Source organism: Rattus norvegicus, chromosome 12, assembly GCF_036323735.1.
Source record: "Rattus norvegicus strain BN/NHsdMcwi chromosome 12, GRCr8, whole genome shotgun sequence".
Taxonomy (NCBI): domain Eukaryota; kingdom Metazoa; phylum Chordata; class Mammalia; order Rodentia; family Muridae; genus Rattus; species Rattus norvegicus.
Window position 1 is genome coordinate 43,468,276 of NC_086030.1, and position 22,803 is coordinate 43,491,078.

A 22,803-nucleotide genomic window follows, 5' to 3' on the forward strand; every position below is an offset into this window, starting at 1 on the left:
AATCTCCCAGTAGGAGACATGATCACATCTACCCTGCTCAAGGCTAAGGACCCAATTTACACTCAAGCATTGGGCGGGTCTCCATGCTGGTGTATCTGGAACCTGACCTGGGAGCGACGATGCCAGATGATACCACAGGGGTCAAGGACCACGGTTGGGGTGGCAGGTAATACAATGGTCACCAGGCCAGTGCTGTTCAGTCAGTGGTGGGTGCACATGCACCAGAACAGTATGATCTCAGTACCGAGACAGGGTGGGAGGGGAAAAAAGCCACTCAAGGTTTCAGTAATTCAATAATTTATTCCTCTAAAAAAGTGTGTAAAAGTATATAGCTCTCATCCACAAGGTATATATGAATGACATTTAAAATGGAGGCCTTTGTCATTGTTTCTTTTTATCAAAGTCTTTAGTGTATTGAACCAGCACTGTGCTGTAGTTCTTAAATGAACGTCACATAGTTTTGTATTCTTCCCAATTGTCTGCTATATATAAAAGAAGCTCACTGCAAAATGCTTGAAGGAAAAAGGAAACAAAAAAGAAAATCAGAACTTCCCAGAAATGTACAGCTTTTACATTTAAAAAAGGCTCTGAGAGATACATACAGGCATGCCGGACCAGCCCTCCCGCCTCCCCTCCCTCCTCCCTTTTCAAACCATGGTGGGAGTTCTGATTTCTGCAGAGTTTTCAAAATTAAAAATAAAAAAAAATAAAATAAAATAACTTCTCACTCTGTAGCAAATCCAGGGCTTGTACATTTCAGATTAATTCTGTAAAAAACTCACAAGTAAAATAATGCATATTTAAGGGAAATATTACACAGACTTTTTCACACAGAAGTACATAAGATTTTTTAAATCTATTGCCATTCATTTATTTTTGCACAAAAACGTATAAATATGTCACCAGCTTCTCTTAACTTAAAAAACTTAAATAAAAGACACCAGATGAAAGCTACCCTTTGCTGCCTTCTTTTAAAACTTTTTATAGCTTTTTTCTGTTTTTATTTTTTGTATTTTTTTTTCCTTTTCTCTTTTTCTGTGTAGAGTTGAGTCTCTAGGGAAGAAAAGCCCCTGCAGTAAAAACAGCCCATTTAAAAAAGAGAGAGAGAGAGAGAGAGAGAGAGAGAGAGAGAGAGAGAGAGAGAGAAGCTATCCCAAGTGGTAAGGATTACAAATATCTGGTTTGCAGCCCGCCCTCCCGGGTGACTTTATACAAGTTCACATCTCCGTCATCTTCAAAAGGCCTTGAGGATTTCCTCTCTGATAAGAAAAAATAGCACTGCGATATCTTAGGTCAACTTTACACTGTACACGTTAGATACAAACGGTTTGATATATCAGATTTTTTAAGCTATACATTGGAAAGGCAACCCCCCCAGTTGGTGAGACAGAGAACAATCACCCATTTACAAGTTATTTCTCTGCGTTCACATTCCCACCACATGTTAATATAATGTTTTAAACGTTAGATTATCTCAAGAAAAATACTTTTACAAAATCATTCAATTATTACATTTTTTTCCTTTTCTTTGTTAATAACCAGGACATCAAAGTCTCTTGGAAGAACTTAGTTTGCATGACTCTCCCACGGGAGCCGGGCTCAGTGCCGGCCCGTCAGGAGGCTCTGGGAAGCCAGTCCACACCCACCACCCGCAGACAGAAACATACGACATAAGGGCTAGAAACAGGGTTTCAAAGTCAACCCAAAGGTCTGGGACAGGGAGTCAAAAATACTTCAATCAGCTGTTAATGCTTTAAAAAAGGCTTTTTTTTTTTTTAAAGTCCCACATAGAGGCTCAGCTTCAAGTACTGATTTAATGGTTGAGTTGTAATATTTCTTTGAAACAATATTCCTATGGTCCAGAAAATTTTCACTGTGTTTGTAACTGGTTTTGTGAGCAAACACTTTGGGTTGTGATATGTACACAAGTCCCTTTTGATCTAATGAAAGGAGAGACCTGGCTTTCTGTAAGAATTCTCTAGAAAAGGTATTTCCATGTGACTGTATAGAGAAGTGACAAGGTCTCTGCCTCCAGCTCGGGGCTGAGCCTGACCACCTTTGTATACAAGTGTGACCCACACAAGGTGCGGCCACACAGACTGCTTTCCCAGTCTACCGCTGGGTGTGTTACTACACTACCCTTCAGGTTTGGTCTCCCCACTTGTTCTCACTCCTTTTCTGGCTTCTAGGACAGAGGTATGTACTCAGAGAATCCTATGGTGGGTCTCAGTGGGTTTCAGCTACTGTACCTGGTCCTCAAGATTAGAAAAAACAAAGTTGCAAAAAAGTTACAACAAAATTAAAAATAAATAAAACAGATGCAGCTGTCTCCAGACCTCGTGTCCACACAGGTGCGCCACCAACCAAAGCCTTCCTGACAGCTGGGGAGGCGGAAGCCCCAGTGCTAGATCCTGTACTGGGGCTGGTGCTTAGTTGTGACACATCCCAGGTTATAAAGTACGGGGTGACTGACCCACAGGCATCCACCATTGGCTAGAGGATTGCATTCAGAGGGCTGGACAGCCTGGTACTAAACAGAGGCTGAGAGCAGGCTCTTGTGCAAAAGGACGTTGTCTCTTCTCTTTCACTCTGAGGCCACCAACAGTCACCACTTCCTGGGGACTGCAGGCTGCACACATCACACATTGGCTCAAGTCACGGCTTATGGAAACTTCCAGGTCCTCATGAGACACGTCAAGGAGTCACTGTGGCAATGAACACTGCAGAACGAGCATGTGCCTGCTCAGAAGGCGTCACAGTGCAGGGCTGTAGGGAGTGCTCTGAAAAAGGCCGGCCATTTGCAGAGTGGAGCAGGCTCCCTGGCCAAGGCTGCAGGAGGAGCTGAGGCAGAGGGCAAGCGCTTCCCGGTTAGAGCATGTTCATGATGGCATTGTACAACTGCGTGAGCACCACAAAGTGGACGGGAAGGCAGGAAGTACGGTCCTGGGTGGCCGGATTGCACGTGAGCCAGGACAGGGCATTGTACTGCTCCAGCACAAACCTGCCAGGGAGAGCACAGAGATCAACTTCTGGGCCACATGGCTTGGGGGGATGGGGCCCATGCACCCCACCTTGCATTCTTTCACAGCAGCATGCCCACTTCAGGGCTGCCAGGATCATGAAGCCACTGAGTGGTAACCGTTCCATGTTAGCTAGACGCCGACGGAGACTGTACTGACCATCCTGAGTTGTTCAGAGTGCACCTGATACTTTACCCACACTTGGCCTCCCAAGTTTCTCAAGAGTATTCTGTTGTGGTCACTGGAAAAAAACAACGGGGTGGGCAGGGTCTTGCTATTTATTCCAGGCTAGCCTGAAACTCTCGACCACAGCCTTAGTTGCTTGCCTGGGCACTGGGGACCTGGGTGCAGACCGCTATGCTTAACTTGCTACAAGGCCCTTGTTCTGTGTTCCTCCAGGGACCCTGGAAGCCAAGCTGCTGCTGAGGCATCCGTACACCTCCCATTTCCAAAGCACAGTACCCCAGAGGCCACTCAGAAAAGCTTATTTCTCAAGGTACCCAATAGCTCTTGTTTGCTTGCTTGCTGTTTGGTTTCTAAGCTCCACTCTTGGGTGACACAAAGGTTGAGTGTGTGCCCTGGCACTCATGTAAAGCAGTGTGCAACAGTGCACAACTACTATCCAACAGCAGGGTGGAGGCAAGGTGGGGGAAGGCGGACATGGGTCAATCTCGGGAGCTCACTGGCCAGCTGGCCCATCAGCTGCTGAGTGCCAGGCTCAGTGAGAGACCCTGTCTCAAAGAGTAAGGCGGAGAGCAGCTGAAGAAGACACTGACTGACTCTGGCATGCGCATCCACAGACAGCATCTCCTGACTTCAGGCTGGACTCTGGGCTTGACCTCAGTAAGTAGCTAAGGATGCCTTTGAGCTCCTGGTTCTTATGCCTTCTCTTTCAAGTTCTGGGATTATAGGCATACGCAATTACACCAGACCCAGAGCACAAAACTGTATGCCCCGCTGAAAACAGTGAGAGAATGCGTGCTTCCGGGATGCATAACACAATGTACAGTGTAGTCATGCCCATGTACCTATGTGTGCCAAGGAAGGCCAAGACGTGTTCTCAACGCAGAGCCATCCCCAGGCACTGTTCTCTAACTGCCCTTCCGCCCAGGTTTACACTTGTGTCACCTCCTTAGAATAGAGAATGAAGTGTCCCTCATTTACTGCCTAGTGCACAGGGGACACAGGCCGCATGTCCCTGCACGAGCAGCAGTGTCTGTGAGCACCGCCCTGTACCAGCACTCCAAAGGGGGCGAGGAGGAAGGAGCAGCACTGCGAAGGCCCGCAGTGCTGCCTCCAGGAGAATCTACCTTAGAACATCAGATGTGGTCTTGGAGTCCAGAGGGTGTGGAGCCCGCTGAGAGTTCCTGACAGGAAGGAGCTCGTCGGTCTGTGCTACAGAGATGTGGTGATGGAGTGAGGCCTGGGGGAAGAACAAACGACTGTCATCTCCAGGTGCAGAGCAGCACCGTGAGGAGTGAGCGAGGCCCAGCTCCTGCGCTGTGCAGAGTCAGCTGCTGTGTGCCCAGGTTCCAACTGCCCAGTCATCTCCTGGGACACAGTCCCACGTCCTAGAGTTAAGTTCAAAGTCTTTCTGGTCTAGCCCACCTCATTTTGCTTCTGGAGGGAAAAAGTTCCTTGGTGTGCACGCACTCAAGAGCACACATGTGCCGGTCTAAAGACAGCCTGCTGCAGTGACTCCCTCCCAGCAGGAACATCTCGGACTGGGCGGGGTCCCCGACTGACTGGGCCATTCACCAGCACATCTTGCTTCTCTAACACAGCAGTCAAGCACACAAACAGCCGTTCCTATGTAACGCTGTGTGGCCTGACAGTCACTCTGTTTTCAGTATTTAACCTCTGGAATATGTTAAAACAAACCAAATACTATACATCATTTCCCTTGTAAACTAATGCGGTAACGCTTACAGATGAGAATCTTTAGTATTATACACACTGAAAATGTGTGATTCCTTTGTATCAACTAATAGGCTACAGTCAGGCTTCACTGATGATCTGGCGTGAGGGTTAAGGAGGACTGAGTATCGAGGCTCTGCACTCTGGATGTAGTTGCTTCATACTGTGGGGCTTCTCAACCCTTCTACTCCTCAGATTCTCACAAACCCACTGTTTGATCCAGAGGTTCAGTTATGGGTGCACCTCCAGGGTGAGCATGCAGAAACACCTCCAGGGTAGGTAAGAGCATTCTGCGCAAGGCGGGGCATGTCAGCCAGAGGACAGCAGAAGGCTCTGTCTGTCTGCTGTCTCAATGCAGCAGAGTGAAAAAGACTAACCTCTGTGAAGGAGACAGTCATTTCCTTCATGCTCAGTCAGTCTCCGTAACCACCCGTGCCTGGCATTTCTGAGCACAGAGTGACACACTACCTCTTGTTTGTCACCTCTGGTTTGGAATTGACCCTAACAGTACTAGGGAATCTCCTTGCTTTGCTGACTGACTAAATGTTCCCACAGGTTACTCCATGCCTCACAAGTCCCTCACAGCTCTTGCCCACTGAGATCCACGTGCAGTGCTACAGAGCTGGTTCAGTCAGCCTTCCTAACAGGCATGCAGCTCTTCCTCAGCTCTCACGCACCTCATTGGGTTTGCTTATTTTGAGGCAGTGTTGCTGAGCCCTTCAGGCTGGTTTCAACTCACAAGTCATGTGACCTCCCACCTCAGCCCCCTTCATAGCCAGGCATGGGCATGTACCAAGTACATATGTCATTTCTCACGCCTGCCAACATCCGATGGCTGGAGGTGGGCATGTTGTGCCACAGGGGGAGCTCAGGAGTGCTATCGCTCAGTCCACTCCCTTACCAAGAGTCCTTCTCCCCATGGCTCTGCCCCACGTACTTTCAAACCTGTGTCTCTGCCAAACTGCAAGGGAGGGACCGATCCCCTCCCAGGCTCCTTCACCCTCAGCACGTGTGGGTCTTGTTTTAAAGCCTTAGGATCCGACCAATAAAACCATACAAGGAGGAAAACACAGAGATGTGAAGGCTTGATGACCTGGCTCTGCTCCATGGTGGATGGTGCCAGGGTGCAGCCAGGCAGGACTGTGCTGTAGCTTACTGGCAGCCATAGTACTGACTGGGAGAGAGTCAGGTCGAGCCACAGGTAACTCCCACACTTACACCAGGACCCTGATGGCCTCCAAGGTTAATGTGGACTCACTTCTTAACAGCAAGTTTGGGTCCCTCTTCTGAACTCCACTGTCCTGTAACTACAACCACCCCAGACTGAGTGACACCAAGAAAGGAAGAGGGGATTTCTAGCTCCAACCAAACAGAACACAGACCACTGATTTCTCTCACGCTCCAGAGTGCATCGGACCAACCTTCAGGAAGAGTGGGCACTGGTTCCGGGCCTGCGGGCATGATGACCAAAACCACTGCGGGAGGTTCTCAGCTTTGGCAGTTGATACAAAATACCCAAGGGCCAGGGGCTGCTGCTTGAGCTCCTCTGGAGCCTCCCGGGACAGAAGCCGCTCTCCCTGGCTCTGAAAAACAAGGTCCAAAGCACAGTGAGCACCACCAGAAGCTGCCTGCAGCTTTCATCCTGCTATGCACACCAGTCACTTTAGCACCCTCTCCTTCTCAAGTGTTTATCCCAGGTTAAGTCGCACACAGGACCATGTAGTCAAGGAGGCAGCACAGGCTTTCTCTTTGCTCTATAGCAGGCCTCAAGTGGGCTGGCCTTCGAGTCTGATCCTTCTACCTTATTTAGCTCCTGGGTTTGAGGGTTATGTGCACAGATATGGGTGTGCGTGTTCTACTGTGTCCTGACTTCGCTTTTTTCCATTGGCCAGAATAATTTCATATTATTTTTTGTCTTTTTGCCCCCCTCCCACCCTCTGGAGTTGAGGATCGAACCCAGGGCCTTGTGCTTGCTAGGCAAGCACTCTACCACTGAGCCAAATCCCCAACCCCTAATTTCACATTTTCTTTTTCCAGAATTAGAGTCGGTAGGATTTGATGTAGTACATTAATAAGGGCCATTTTCTTTTTCTAAATAGGAGGCATTAAAACAACAAACCGATCACTCACTGTCACCTGTACTCAAGGCACCTTGTCCCTTCAGCTGCTCCATGAGTAAAGTGACGCTATTCTAACCCTTCCTTCTCCTCATCACCCTTACGTGACGGCAGCGCTGGCAGCACGGTCCCCTCTACAAGTCAGTGCACGCAGGCTGGCTGGCACTTGCTCAGGGTGAGACACCACACAGCACCGCCTCAGTGACTTAGTCCTAGAACCTCAATTGCAGGTACCATACAGCCATGAGGCCTGAGCCATTGGCTGGGACAAGGCTAACATGAGCTACAGGGCAGCTTTTGACCTTTAAGCCTCCCATCAATCCACGGCACCTAAAGATGGAGCTGGCACCTTCACTGGCCTGTAGCAATGACCTGGGCACATCTGAAGACTCCACACTGGGTGGCTCTTGATGCCCTGCAGGCTGCTGCCAACATGGCCAGCACTGCACATGAGAAAGTGCATGCACACAGGCCACAGACCAACCACACACTGCAGGGACTTCCTCAGCTCCAGCCACTGCACATGCGAGCCACAGGTCTGCCTCCTGCCTCTCAGTTAAGTCGCTATCTGGGAAAATATCTAAGAAAAAGACTAAGAGGAAAAATGTCTTAGCATTTTAGCTCAGGGGGAAAAGGCTTCAAATCCTCGGGAGAGGCCAGGATGAGGAGCACGCACCTGTTACTTCTCAGCCCTCCACCTCCCCTGCCATCCGATACCAACAAAGCAGCAGGCAGGAGCACCACCAAGGCCTTGCACACAGGAGGACTAACTTCCTAATAAAGGGAGCACTAAGACTGCCTGAATGCTTCTTTCTAAATCCCTGCTCTCCAAGACAGGTTGGAGAGCTGTGTCCCTGAGACCGAGACCTCTGGGGCGAGAGTCATGTGCAGTCAGTGCATGGCGGGGGGGGGGGGGGGCGGGGGGGGGGGCGGCGTTTTCCTGAGAGTTGTGGTTGTTCTCAGCAACCTCCTTCCAACAGTCCTTACCCGACTGTGCTGGAAGTGAGAGCCCACCCCGATTCCAGAGGGAGAGCCCGGAGAGGGAACCGGAGAGGAGTTGGGAGAGGAGTGGAGGTTCCCGGTCATGAGGATGCCAATGTCATTGTCCATGTCGTCTGGAAATGGAAGGTCTACGAACATGTCATCTAGAGGGAAACACAACGAAGTTAAAAAGGAACCATGCTCCACCTTGCCATCCTGTGTTCTGTTAATCTTCAACTGTCACAGGAATGCTGTACCTAACAGGTGCCTACTGTATGCAAGTGCTACAAACTGCCATTGGGTTTCTCTCCAGTGACAACCTAACAAAGTAAAAATACAGTGGGGAATTCACAGCCATGGAAGAAGAAAGGCCCTGATTCCTTTCAGCCTTCAAAGACACATGAAAAGTGAAAGGCGGCTCAGGTGCTGCACGGCCAATGCTGGCACTGTCCAGTAGCAAGGCGACCCCAGCTACATGATCAGTACCACAGGACTGGAAGGCTGACGTCAGGGGACAGGGAGAAGCCTGCCCTGCAGTGGGAGAAGCCCATCCCACAGAAGACCAAAGGCAATGTTCATTAGGAGATGCTCTCCCTTCTACACTGCAGAGGAAGGGCGGACTTGCAGCAAATTTGGAAAGGAAAAACATGAAGGAAAAACTATCACAAACCCAGTTAGCATGGACAGCTGCCATGAGCCCACACTCTGGGATCCTTTCCCCTCCCCACATAGCAGGCACAACGACTAGAAGATGGTAAAAGTCCAACAATAGCACAAACAGATGCACAGAATGTGGGATTTTATGGTCTATGACTCTTTTTGCAAGCCTATACAGGTATTAGAACAATTCCTTTAAGAATAATCAGATAAGGAGTTGCTCTCCAGCAAACTGCATCCCCAGGGTGAGCCAAGAGGCGGTATCTTCACACGGCCATGCCCTCCACACTGAGGTCCACAGAGAACAGGTGGAGACGTCTGCCGACAGCTGCTAGTCTGTCTCTAACAGACAGTGGGCTACGTTAATCGCCCATGTTCTGTGGCTTGGTGGTTAATTGTCAACTTAACCGGGTGGAGAGAGAGTGGAGCGGGCTGATGTGTTTCCAGTGAGCACTAGTGAACGCTCACTGAGGGACGTCTACCCTGCAAACGGGTAGTGCCAGCTGTGGGTGGAGGCCAAGATGCACAAAGTGGGGAAGGAACAGCTCGGGCACCCTGCTCCCTGAAGCCTCACGGGCTGCGGGAGCACTGCCACAGCTTCTTTGCTGTAGTCTGAAACCAGAGCAACACAAACCCTTTCTAAGGGATTGTCAGAGGCACAAAAGCACGAACCGAACATGGTGACACTGCAGCTCCTCCCTTCCCATGGCTCCTAGAACACGGCTAAGACATACACATGCACACACATGGCCACCACCCCATACCCCACTCTACCTCCGACTGTGCCCTCTGCTCACCATTGTTGGGGCTAAACCCATCCTCATTGGGGTAGTTGGCTGGAGCCACCTGGATGGTTGACGATGTCGGGAACACCAGGATGTGGGTGCAGGAGGCATCCTGAGGTGTGTTCAGCTGGGACGACTGCATGTTCAACGCAGTGCTTCGGCCAAACACAGAGCCCATTGTAACAGCATCTAAATAAGCAGAGCTGTGTCAGGTGCCTCTGCAGACCGACAGCCCCAGTGAGGTGTCAGGTGATGTGTAAAGCTGCTTAAATGTCTTTAGAGAACCTCTGAGACCACCAGTGACAATCGCCTGACCCTCCCCTCACATGCAAATGTGGAGATAAACCTGGACAGAGTCAGCACACATTCTGCAAATGACTTAGCCACTGAGTGACCTGGAGCCCTAAGGCCTGCATACTTTCCATCTGTGGTCACGATTATAGACGCAGCACTCTGAACGACAGCACCCAATGCTCTTCTTAACCCTGCCTAGTGCCTGCCAGACGCTGGCCTGTGCTAAACTCCATGCATGGACCTTGCTGGCACAGCACACGACCCTGAAGTGGCACCGAGTGTCACTTCTGTGTAAATGAGGGCACAAGACTCTAAAAGGTGTGTGTAAACTGCTGTCAGTGCTGCAGGAGACCAGAGGTCCAAGGAGCAGACAGTTCAGCCATTGTCCTGCTCTGAAGCCTGTCCTCAGACACGCTCCTGACTTCATACAGAACGGGAGTTAACGGGATTCAAAGACACACTGTATCTAAAATGTGAAACAGATCCCGACAGTACAGCAGCTTAGTGGCAGTCAGAGCACGGCTCTGCTGTGGCTTTCCACAGCCAGCGCAGCTGCAAGGCGCTGTAGCTGAGGTCCCGAGAGTCCCCAGAGCTCACTCATGTCTGGCACTATGCTAAACACTCCTCTCTTTGCTCCACTTCTCGTCCTCAACAACAACAGACACTAAAACCCTTCCCGAGGTGCCACACTGGCACCTAGAGGCTGTCTGGAGGGCGAGATCCCATGACAACAGGAGACTGGGGCAGACACACCCAGCAGTCATGGCTTGTGCTCTCACTTGTGCCCAGGACTTCATCTTCTTCATCAGAAGCTCTCAGTCTCCAGGTTAGAAGCATAGTACTTAACTCTACATGTGTGTATCCACGGATGGCCTTTTGCATGTACTGGGCTGATAAAATACCCAGTCAACGGAACTGACAAGAGACAACTCACCTGGCATCACTACAAAGGACCCCTGGGGCTCCATGGCAACCAGGCAGGCACTGAGGATAGAAGGAGAGTCTGCAGCAGAGATCCCACACATGCGGCACACATCCTTGAGCTGTTTGCTGATTGTCTGCAGTGAACATTCTCCAAGGAGGATACTCCAATCTAAAGTCAGACATCACACACAGTGTTTACAAGCTTGCATGGTGCTTCACACATCTGTCATTTTCACTGGGAAATGTAAGTGTTGTGGCTCAGTTCTAAAGGGAGTAGGGCTTTCTGTGTTCAGTCCTCCTCTGTTACATAGCTTCTCTCTCACTGCATTAACACAGAAACAAAAGCCTGCTCTTCTGTACGTAGGCTGCCATGCTGTCTAGAGTACCCTTCGAGGGGCCTGCAACAGATCCTGGCAGATCCAGGTTCTAAGATCCTTTCACTGCTGAGGTCTGTGTTGGCTGGGCTAGCCTGGGGTAGCCATTTTTCCCTAGGGTCTGATGTTTCACTTCCCTCTGACACTGTTCACTGCCCCTAAACAGCAGCATTCTGTCTAAGCACTACTGATGCGTCTCTGTGACGATGGCACCCTGTCTAAGTGCTATGTCACACTGCCCCCTACCGAGCACATGGGGCTCAGCTGCAGGCTTTCTACAGTCACACAATTCTTTCTGGGGCAAGGACAGGGCAGTGTACTTATACTTGTAATGGTAGTCACTGTGGAATGGGAGAAAGCAGCTGAGAACAGGAAGAAAATATCTTCAAATGGCAGAAGTCAAGACAGGTAGGAGCACCACAACGCAGCAACGAGGCCCGACTCTTCTGGGCAGACACTGGCAGTTAACCGGTAGACATGACGGCTACCCAGAAGCTGGGGGCTTCTGCATGACCTCACTCAGACCATGGCTCCAAGCGGAGGAGCCCCAGGTCGGCTGGGAGGTGAATCCGTGTTTCCGCTGTCTGCAGTTCCTCTGGCCACACTCAGGCTCTACCCTTAAGGGACAGGGAAGGGGAGCTCACCCCTTCCCACAATCTTACACGGAGGGATCTTATGAGGAGGGGCCTTAATCATTTTCTCAACGCTAAGTGACTAAGTGACAGACATGTTCGCGCCTGCTTCTTGTCTATTATTTCCCCGCCTTCCCAAGGGTCATGAATAGCTGAAAGCCTTTAAGAGGGAAAACTGACTAAAAAGCAGAGTGGGGAGAAGAGCCAACCTGACAGAAGTGATGGGAGGAATCCCCAATGTATTAACCCCCAGGGTACTGATACAAGACTCATCTAAGTGCCACGCTGTTTAAAACATGAAAAGGTCCCACTTTCTCCCAGTCCACAACATCAAGTGTGGCTAGGAGAAACGCTCTCAGTCTGGCACACGCTGTAGTGTGTGCACACGTGGCTCTGAGCCTGAAACTCAGTACAGACCTGCCCTACAGGGAACAGCTCGCACATGGGCTCTGCCTCTCAATGGTTTAATTCCAGGGATTGCACAGTACCCGGCTCCGCTTCCTGTAGTCAAGCAGTGTACTCACTCTAACACGGGCTGGCATGAACTACAGTCTGCTGCCTGCCTCAGTCACACAGAATAGGCACTCATGCAGCTCTTATCCTGTTCTGACTTCACACGGGAAGAAGTGAAGAACTGCAAACCAATTAACTGCTCTGCAAGAGGAAACTGTACTCTCAGGCCTTGGCAAGGACACTATCCACTCTGATGTATGTCTTCTTTCTCTTTAATTCTTTTACTGAGATTATAATAATTTCCTCATTCTCCCCTTCCCTCCCTCCCAACCGTTCCATATTGACCTCCTTGCTCTCTTTCAGATTCACGGCCTCTTTTCCTATTAGTTGCTCCATGCATCCATGTACACTCTACACATATGTAACCCTAAATTGAATGTGCTCGATCTGGACGTTACTCAAGTGTGTATCTTCTGGGCTGATCATTTGGTAGTGGATGGTCAATTGCTGTGCTCTTATCCCTTAGCTGCTGTGGTCCTGTGCACGGCTGAGGCCCCTGGGCTGCCCATGGATGTCAGCATGCCTCTGTTCAGCCCAAGTCCAGGTAGTCATGTTGGTGAGACCGTAACCTACACCACGACTCCTGCGCCTGCGGCTCAGGGAACCCTGTGGAAGGTGGATGGGAAGACTGCACGAGCCAGAGGATCAGGGCGTCCGCTGTCAACCGTGTCTCTCAGCCACGCTGCCCCACATGCTGTGTGTGTGAGCCCGCAGGGGTCCTGCTGAAGATCCAATCCAGGATCACATGTACACAACAAGCATTTACACACTGCTGTTCTTACATATGACTATAACAATCACGTAGAATTTCTGATAGACGTCTTAATCCTTTCTTTTTACTGCCTTAATATGTAATGTTATAAAATTTAACTATTACTTTATGCTGATGAAACAAACTCCAATTTTCCATTTAAAATATTATTTGTGTAAGTGACTGGGGAGGGGTGGAACTATAGAGTTTTTAAACTTCTGGTTTATCCCTTTGTATACATGAGTCACGGTCATGAGTTTTGGCCTTTGGGGCAACTTGCTTTGCTCAGTCTCCAGCCATCAGCTCAGTGTCCTTTGCTCCTACACCTGCTTACCTTTCAGTTCCCCATGGCCAAGCCGCCCCAAGCGGCCAATGACAACTCTCCAGGGCAGAGATGTCATCTGGACAATCCCCAGGCACCATTCCCACAGCTTCTGCAGCCCGATCTTACGTGCAGACACCTTGCTCTTCCGTGACCTGACAGAGAGAGGAACAGGAAGGGTCCTACACGAGTCAGTTGTCACACGGCAGGGCACACGTTTCTAAGCCCAGAGTTAACACAGAAGCTGACCCAATCAGCAAGGGGTCTCACCTGCTTGGTAAAGCAATGTTTACAACACAGGTCTCCAGTAACTCCCCATGCAGGTCAGTGCAGGACGCCAAGAGCCAGCGCTGGTCATGAGACAGACAGTAGCCCACGAACAGCACGTTGTACTTCTGGCTCGCCTCACCGAAGGCCTCTCCCGGCTCTGTCTGCTTGTCTTTGATTGGGGCCAATATAAAGGGAGGGGAATAAAGCTGGATTGGACTGGGCCGCTGAAATAAGAATCAGGTTCGTTATCAGCACAAGGCCAACCAAGATAGCATTTACAATAAAGCCCAGAGCGAGCAACACCAAGGGAAGAACAGAGCGATGGCAATAGGCTGTCCCCACCACCCTCTCCCCAGGACTAAACACACAGCGAGCAATGAACACACAGAAAGCAAAAGTACTGTAGGCCCTGCGGTAGTGCTTTAGAACATGTGTCTAATAGATGGCATAAGCCATCAATGTTTGACTGAAAGAAACCACTACGTCCGAAAGTAAGAACAAAGCTGACTGGATGTCAACAGACGCTGAAGCCACATGAGATCCATCATGCGCAGCCTCAGGAGGTCTGGAGTCCCAGGCAGTAAACTTGAGAGATTGGCAAGGTACGGAGACAGAGACAGCGCTAAGCTGAGAGGCAGGAGAGGTGCCTGGTTTGCACTGCAGCAGAAGATGACTCTTTACAAAACTCACCTCCGGGTTCTTGAGGGTCATCTCAATGCTGGCTGCAGGCCCAAAGCCCGTGAGGGATTTGATGTGGATCTGTGTAGGCAGAGGCCGCCTGCACTGGCAGTACACTGAAAACGCCATGGACTTCAAGTACTGAATATAGAAGACGTGTTCATCCTTCACTGTCTGCAGCATGTACTGGCAAGGCACAATCTACGAGACACAAGCGACGGTCGGTTCAGCCCCACAAGCCAGCCGCTGAGAAACGAGAAGGCACGGGCTTATGGCTAGAGTGGGAAGAAGGAACCTCAAGTCCATAACCTAAAGCCAAATGTGACTACGGCCTGACTCCTCCCAGTGACAGAAAAGCTGTTCCTCAAATGCCCACCAGCCATTTGAGAAGGTAGTATGGGTAGCCAGTTTCCTTGAGGACTGTCCTGTCCCACCGCCTCATACTTTAAAGCTGGCTTCTTAGTGTGTGCCCATTTGTACATCTGACAATGCCCGCTGGCTGCCGTGGTATCTAATGAGGTGCACTTGGGGTGTAACACAAGGTAAGTGGTGATGAGCCACCCCACTGTACAAGCAGTTCACGGTCACTTCATTTTAAACCTAGTAAAAATGCAGAGTAGGCATGCTCACTCCCTGCTCAGGAAACAAGAGCAGGCATTTTGGAAAATGACATTTCAGCGTCTACATTCGAGAAGCCACTGTGAGAAGGACTTAGCCTGAAGAACAGTGGACCAGCGTGCTTGCCAGGCTCCGCTTACAGCAGTGGGAAAAGTGAGCACACGGCGCACAGACCCACGTGAGCACGGCCGACACATAATCACTAGCTGGAGCGGCCCAGTCTCAGCACTGCAGGGGATGGGCCATCAGAAGCTGGAGGTCAGTCTCAGTACCACAGTGAGACCTGTCTCAGGACAACAAAGTCTTCTTATGACAAGTGTCCCCGTGTTAACCAGGAAAAGAGAGCCCTGACCTTGCAATGAGACAAGCGCAGAAACGCTCTAGGACGGAAAGATGGCTGGGTCCAAAGTACAGAGGCCTGAAGGAAGGAGCACTGCTCTCCACAGGCTCCTTAGAACCCTGTCTCACACACGAGGAAGCAAGAAGAGCAAGTCAGTGGAGGGCAACCTGGAGAATGAACGAGCTTCTCATGTGCTCGGGGATGTGATCCAGCATCTCCGTGTAGCAGCGCATCAAGCTCAACAGCCAGAAGTTTCCGGAGCTGGAGTCCTCCTCTGCAGTGTAGGTGAAGGGGTCCACCATGTAAATGACGACAGCTGGAGGGTAGGCATGGCTGTCTGCAGAGTCGGGCTCCGTGGGGATTCCTATTCTCTCCCTCTCTGTGACACTGGAGAAAGAGTCGGCTGTGAGGCTCTGACAGCAAAGATAGACTCTACCAACAAATCAACCCGAGCCCCCGAGGTCCCCCCCCGGCGGTGATCCAAGGCATCACACATGTCACACGTCAGGCTCGACATTTCAAAGACGAGAGAGGAAACAGACAGCAGTACAAAAACCGCAAGTTGCTCTGTGGTACCCATATGTGAGACCCAACTTGGGGGTCTTGGGTTTCAAATTTTCAGGCAAAGGATGCTGGCTAGTAGAGCCTATGCAAATATCCCCAAATTCCAAACTCTGCAAACATGTCTGTGTGTGTTAGTACCGGGCACTCGTATCTGTGTTAGTCTGAAACACGTTTTCCCTCATCCCTTTCTTCCCTTTGTTATCAGTGTACACAAAGGCTTTAAACACTACTATTTAATGAACTCAGTAATGAGCACGCTGATTACTGGTTCCCTCTCTTAATGCTCCCTCAGAGCAGCGCTTGTCACTTCCTATTAGCAAGCATGGCAGAAGCATTCGTCTGGATTCCCAGACAGAGTGTGTGAGAGGTGGAGTAAGGGGCGTGCGTGACCAAGTGGCAGGCCCACTGGTTGTGAGGCACACACACCTGTCTTGTCCGTCCTGTGAGGGCTGGGCGCAGCTCTGCGCATGCTCAGCATCTCCACAAGCCACGTTCCCTGGGGTTCCATCTGTGGAGCTGCCCCCAGCACTGGGGTTCTGCCCTCCAACCCCACCACTGAATCCTGAAGAAGAGGTAGTGCTCATCTGAGTGATGCCTGGAGCAGAGGTGGCTGAGGAGCCCGGCGGCCCAGAGCAGGAGGATGAACTACTTGCTGCAGAGCTGCTGGATGTGGGGTTGAATGCACTGCCAGCTGGAGGCGCTCCTGAGCCTGAACTTGAAGACCCAGCATTCCCAGGCGTGGCTTGTCCCTGTGCTTCTGCTGGTGGGCTCTGGTGCTTAGGTGGCATCAGCAGGCCACTGTCAAGCTGCAGAGTGGCTAAATAAGGTGCTGAAGGAAGACAAAAGTGGCCTTAGTGACCCTAGCAGTCTCCTGTGGACACCTTGAAAACCCCCACCACATGTGGATATGAACTCCTACACAAAAGGCTGAATGCACACAAAACAACTTGTCAGTTCTACAGCTGCTTACAGGAAGAGAGAAAAAAAACTGTGCTAACCAGTCTCCTTCAGGTCCCCGAGACTGGACCTGTGGTTGTGCCCAGTCTCATAGTGCACCATGGACGGGTGCGCAGCTTGGCAAGCTCTCAAGTCTTCCTCAAGCTCAAGCAGCTAACGTCAAGGAACGCTGCTGTTTTCAACATGGCTATAAGCACATGTAACCCCAATAAGCAAATTTACAAAACATACATCATAATTTATCATCAGGATTTAGCCAGGCATGGTGGCATATGCCTCAGAAGGCAGAGGTGGGTCTACATAGTGAGTTCCAGATCAGCCAAGGCTACATTTAAAACAAACAAAAAAACAAACAAACAAACAAACGAACAAATAACCTTCCCAGAACATGGAGACAAAGACCCACAATGCTGCACCTGCCAGGGAGGAGGAGACTTTCCCACTGTCTTTACCAACCCTCCCATGCCAATCATTTCCCCTTTACCTAGGTGATGGCGGCAAACTTGAGCATAAAGTTTGAGTCTGGAATGATTGTCACTCTCCTCACTGCTCCACGGCTGGTTAAACCACTCGCTCACAAGCTCCTCTGTCAGCTTCTGTGCCACGGTCTTGCCCACACGCATGATCCCGTCACGGAGTACTTTGCAGATGGGCTTGTGTTGCCCCAGCCGACACATCTGACAGCACATGCAATGGTCACTGACAGCAACCACCCTCCACAGAAGCACGTCAGCACATCAGCTGGCCTTCCCTGGCAGACGTCCCATCCCTGCAATTGCCCAGTCCTTCCCGCCCGGGTGTGGTCCTCTAAAGAGGCAGAGCAGTTACAGCACCATGTGTGCTGACACTCTCTAAGAGTCAGAAGCTGCCAGGATACTGGCAGGGGCAGAGAGTTCAGGGAATCAGCTCTAACAAGGGGGCGTTCTGCCAGGCTGGGAAGGGGCCATATCCCCCTTATTGTGGCTGTTGAGGTGACAGCTCACTGTGCTGCTTAGCTTTTATCAATCCGACACGAACGAACCTAGACTAATCTGAGAAGAGGGAATCTCAAGAAAGGAATGCCTCCATCAGATTGGCCCGAGGGGCATTTTCCAGATTAGTGATGGATGTGAGGGCACAGCCCACTGCGGATGATGCATAAAAAGGCAGCTGAGCAAGCCAGAGAAAGCCAGCCAGCCAGCAGCCTTCTCCCATGGCCACTGCTTCAGTTCCTGCCTCCAGCTTCCTATCCGACTCCCTCCACAGTGGGCTGTACCCTAGAAACTGACAAATCCTTTCCTCCGTGTGCTGCTCTCTGTCAGTGTTTTCTCATGGCAACAGAAGACCCAACACTCCCGGAGGACACTGGTATGAGCAGGAGGGACTACTGCCTGCAGCTCCCTCAGAGCAGGGTGGTATACCTAACCAGACTCAGTGAGCCATGACACTCTGGATCAGACCAGAGGGTCATTCAGAAGGGAGACAAGTTGTCTGTGACAGCTCAATTGTGACTTATCTGTGTCTTGTACCCACAGAGCAGACCATGGTCAGAAGTGACAGTATCTAAGGGTTCACTTCCTGCTTAACATATGCCACTCACTGTATGTCAGCATCCCCTCAGCTCACCTCGTCCTTGTTCACCCAGAGTGTGAGCTCTGTCCTGGAGGATAGTTGACACTCAGCTAGGTCTTCTGTGCGGACATTTCTGTGGACCCCACAAGTGCTAGACAGCATCCTAAACACTTTACAAATACTGGTTTTGTGTCATGCTATCGGCGCCCTGGTACTGGGCTTACAAGAGCCAGGCCTTGACGCTTCAGTGCAAGACACCAAGGACCCAGGAGTCAGGCCTCTCACAACTGAAGGAGCTTACACACTAAAAATGCAAAACTACCTTCCTGCTTTTCCTATCAATGTGGCTACCAGATTTCTAATCTACCAAATTCTAGTATGAAGATAAACACAGTAGTACTAAAGCACAACAGAGCATGAGGAATTAAATTTATCCTTCATTCAGGTATTTCAAGGTAAATGTTTTTGGTACCACTTTCTGAAACTCTTATAGCCAAAATGCAAATGTAAAGTGCATGTGCCTCCTGTCTCCAGGCTCAACATTCACCCCTCTTTACAACAAATTCTCTTTAAGATCGAGCTCCAGGTTCATTCCTTCAGTTACAGCCGGATGCAGGCCCCACATCAGAGAGGGAGCCCCACGACATGCTCACCTCATATACAGCACTCAAGTCCCTGAAGAAAGTTTTGGCTCCTTCGAGCAAGGCCTCGTTTTCTGGACACACCACAATGTAAGCAACATCGCGGTGGCCCCCATAGGGCTCCAAGAGCAGCCTCTCCCAGAAGGGCAAGGAGAAGGGTGAGATGGTCAAGAACTCCTTGTCGTAGCCCACCAGCAGCGTGGGGATGGGCAGTGGCTCAGGAGACTCTTCTGAACCTGGAAGACAGTGCTGTTTAGGAAGGAAGGTGAGTCTTTTCCCATGCTGGAGAGCTGGGCAGCCCCTGACCCATGTGTCTGAGCCGTGGGAGCCTAGGACATGCTCTGTGGGCCTCCGGCTATCAGCTCACTAGATGGGCCCCAGTGAAAAGCCTCATAAGAGTCAAACCATCTTAGGAAGGGCAAGGAGAGCAAGGGCAGAAAGCAGCAAGCCAGGTTTCCTTAACAGGCACACTGTTTCAGTGTGCTTGAGTACCACATAAGTCCTGGCCCTGGAGCAGGAGGCCTGAGGACAGGCACCGTGGGCTGAGGCAGAGGCTACACATGAGCAGAGAGGCCAGGCCTTGCAGCAAGCAGAGCATGGAAGCTTAAAGGAACCTCAGAGGCGCCAAGGCTCACTCACCGTAGGTCCCACGCCCGGCCATCTTATGGAACTGCTGCCAGGTGAGTGGCCCCTGCACGTGCTGGATGTTCTCCCAGGTCCTGCCTGTGCGCTTCTTCTGGATGGCATCTTGTAGGAAGGGCTGCAGGGACAGCAGCATGCGCACCACATCTTGGGATGAGAGCATGCTCGTGTCCAGCACTGTGGGAGGAGAAAAGAGCAGAGGACAAGGATGTCAGGGGAGCATGCCCCCTTCTAGATGCCATCCTGGGTCTGCACTAAAAGAGATGGGCGACCTGGGAGTCAAGAGAAAGGCTCTTCCAAATTGAAGAACCGGTACTTTGCTAACAGGCATAAAGAGGGAAGTAGGTCACACTACTCAGAAGCATTCAACTGAGAAAACTGTGAGAGAAGTAAAGGGATCATGTAAACCTGCTTCCAAGAGTTTCCAGAAGACAGAGGGCCACAAAGTTTCCTTAGTCACCATGTTCCTTTCATTTATACATTACCATTTTGAGGATAAGGGAACAAAAAGGGAGAGACCTAGAAAACCTTGTAAAATATCCATCCTTGAGAAACACTGGATGTTTTATAAAGAGGCCCTATACTATCTACACAGCTCTGAAATGTACCTACTTCTTCCCACCCTAAAGCAAGCTATTATTTATTTCTCCTCATTGCATAACTATTTCTTTTATTAAATTAGCGTAAGTTGGGGCTGGAGAGACAGCTCAGCAGTCACAAGCACTTGTCCTTGCCGAGGACGGGGTCAAGTACCAGCACTGATATGGTGGCTCACAGCCATCTGGAGTTACAGCTCCAGGGAATCCTCTGACCTCTGCTCATCTCTGCAGGGACCAGACATGCACATGGTGCACAGACATACAAGCAGACAAAACATGCATAGACATAAATCTAAATAAAGACAGTTTTATCACATTCGGGTACCAGCACAGAAGTGTAGGTGCCCACAGAGGCCAGTGAGGTCATCAAATCCCCTGGGGCTAGAGCTACAGGCTTATGGGTACTTTGATATGGCTGCTGGGGACTACACTCAGGTCCTTTACTTGGGAGTACAGGCACTTTCCCCCCTGAGGCCAGGTCTTATTATACAGTCCAGACTAGCCTGGAAGTTGCTATGTAGACCAAGGTAGCCTGAAATTCAGGGATTTCCCAGCCTTTGTTCCTATAGCACAAGTACAGGCTCCTAGCAACTGTGTGCCTCTCTAGTCCCAGCCCCAGCAACTGTGTGCCTCTCTAGTCCCAGCCTGCTGGTTTCTATTTGGTTTTCAGTTTCCCCAGATCTGTCCTTCGTGCTTTCTCTCCTCATCCTATAGTCTGGTGAGAATGCAGACTTCTGTCCTTCACTTACTTTCACAAACCTGATGTCACCTAGTGTAACTGTTGCTGCCTGCTCAGGGGCAGCCCTGACCTCCACACATGGGGGTCCTCCCTCGTTTCCATCACTTACAATTTGCTTCCACAGGCTTCCTGTGTGCTTATTTAATATGCAACAGTCACTCTCCTAAATAGATTACGAAGTCCAGGAAGGCAGGTGCCTTCCGCCCTTGGTGTATCCCAGAGCAGCAAAGGAGCAGCCTGGTCAGCATTTGTAGAGCCCAATTCCAAACATGGTTGTCAACTGGAGGTAGGTTTCCTCTCCTCCCCAGGGCTGGGCTCGAGCCCACGAGCTCTACTATGGTCTACATGGGCTGACTGGCAATTTTAAATAGCACAAGCCCCTAGGATGTACCCCTGTAACCACAGCAAAGTCACATGTGGTCACTGATATGTAGCATACTGAGCAACCAACAGGAGAAAATACTCCGGACATGTGTGGTCAGTTCCAGGAAGAGACACCAAGGCAACTGCATACCGTAGGATGACTGGATACCTAGAGATAGGACTGCGGACTATCCTTTTTACACACTACAAGCTACAAGCATGGCTACAAGCGGCCAGAATGCACCCGCTGCTTGTGGTGTAATGGAATGGCAAAGTCTTGGGAGGCAGTTACTCCAAAAGCTTCAGGAGAAGACAGCCCAGCCTCTAGGCAGAGGACACAGCCCAGCCCTCACTTCCAGTCCTTTGGTTATCGTGGGCAGCAAGATAACTTCTGAAAGAAGCCTGCTCTCTGGGATACCTACCATTGCTGTGCGGCCAACAGTGTACGGTGGCACTTCTCACCAGCGCCTCGTCCACTTTCCCGCCTGTGGGGTTATCCACGTACTGCCTCCCCTGCTCCAATGCATTGACGCACTCTGTCCAGTAGTCATTGTTATCTGCCTGCACCCGGTCATAAGTCCAGCTCACACAGGGAAGTGCATGGCGGCTGCTGGAGGAGATGTAATCCAGAAAGCTGAGAGAGGCGAAGGGCTGTGTGTGCTGATTCTGGAGGAGGAGGAGGAGGCTTACGGGGGGCTCTGGGGCTTTCCGGGCGCCCTCCACCTGAGGAAGCAAGGTGGATTGGCAGGAGGTCTGGCACATCATCAGGCGTCTCTCTGCAGCTTGGCCAATGTCAGAGTTCTTCCCAAAAATATCCAGCTCATCTTCGAGGAACAGCCCCGAGTTGTAACCAAGTCTCCGGTTCACGATCGCACTGAAGCCACAGGTGCAACGGTACTGGTCCTCCTTGGAGGAGTCGGGGATGTACAACCCGACATCTGCCCCCTTGACGTTCATGTTGCAGGCGCAAATGCAGCAGCTATCAAAGTTCCTGTCCTTGAAGACATTCATCACGGAATCTGACAGAATCAGGGTGACATAGAGACTGTGGGCCTCAGGAATTGGCTGCATGGTGGCAGGCTCCACAGAGTTAAGGGGCCTTGTGGTAGAGGGGGTGGAAGCCGGTGACCCCTGATCGGTGCTATCGTATTTCACAGACCCTTGGCCACTAGCAGTGCCCCCACCTCTGGGAGTTCTTGGAGTCCTGGGGGTTCGAGGTGTGGGCACAGAGAATCGAGGGGTAGCTGGAGATGGAAGGACCCCGGCTCCACTGTTGCTGGCAGGGGCAGCGCTGTTGAGCGTCACAGGGGTGTTCATCTGGGGTGTGTTCAGATAGTCTGCATCTGCGAGGCTCCCAACACTAGGCACATTGCTGCAACAAACACAAGGTAGCAGTGAGGGTGGAGTGCACAGGCAGAAGCCACCCTGCACATCCCACACCACAGCCCACACTGAGCATCTGCAATTTTCTCTTCAAAAACAAAAGAGAAAAGGAGGGAGAGAGAAAAGGAAAGGGAGAAGCAGAACATGAGCACAGACAGACATACACACACA

The 22,803-nt window shown here is 50.8% G+C and overlaps 1 protein-coding gene across 5 annotated transcripts in view; it reads right to left on the minus strand.

The window, feature by feature from the left end:
- Positions 1–280: 280 nt before the first annotated feature.
- Med13l (mediator complex subunit 13L) overlaps positions 281–22,803 on the minus strand; it is a 197,264-nt gene continuing 174,741 nt past the window's right edge. For 4 of the 5 annotated variants that reach the window (XM_039090173.2, XM_039090172.2, XM_039090175.2 and 1 more), the window contains 15 exons: positions 21,672–22,621; positions 19,546–19,725; positions 18,919–19,142; positions 17,199–17,391; positions 16,184–16,586; positions 15,361–15,580; positions 14,248–14,436; positions 13,558–13,781; positions 13,300–13,469; positions 10,706–10,864; positions 9,490–9,666; positions 8,042–8,199; positions 6,359–6,520; positions 4,331–4,443; positions 281–3,001 (listed from right to left, as the gene is read on the minus strand). In XM_039090173.2, the coding sequence (XP_038946101.1) occupies positions 2,869–3,001; positions 4,331–4,443; positions 6,359–6,520; positions 8,042–8,199; positions 9,490–9,666; positions 10,706–10,864; positions 13,300–13,469; positions 13,558–13,781; positions 14,248–14,436; positions 15,361–15,580; positions 16,184–16,586; positions 17,199–17,391; positions 18,919–19,142; positions 19,546–19,725; positions 21,672–22,621 (3,655 nt within the window). In that variant the 3' untranslated portion in view covers positions 281–2,868. The remainder of the gene's footprint in view (positions 3,002–4,330; positions 4,444–6,358; positions 6,521–8,041; positions 8,200–9,489; positions 9,667–10,705; positions 10,865–13,299; positions 13,470–13,557; positions 13,782–14,247; positions 14,437–15,360; positions 15,581–16,183; positions 16,587–17,198; positions 17,392–18,918; positions 19,143–19,545; positions 19,726–21,671; positions 22,622–22,803) is intronic. The other variant, NM_001419791.1, reaches the window with a different exon arrangement.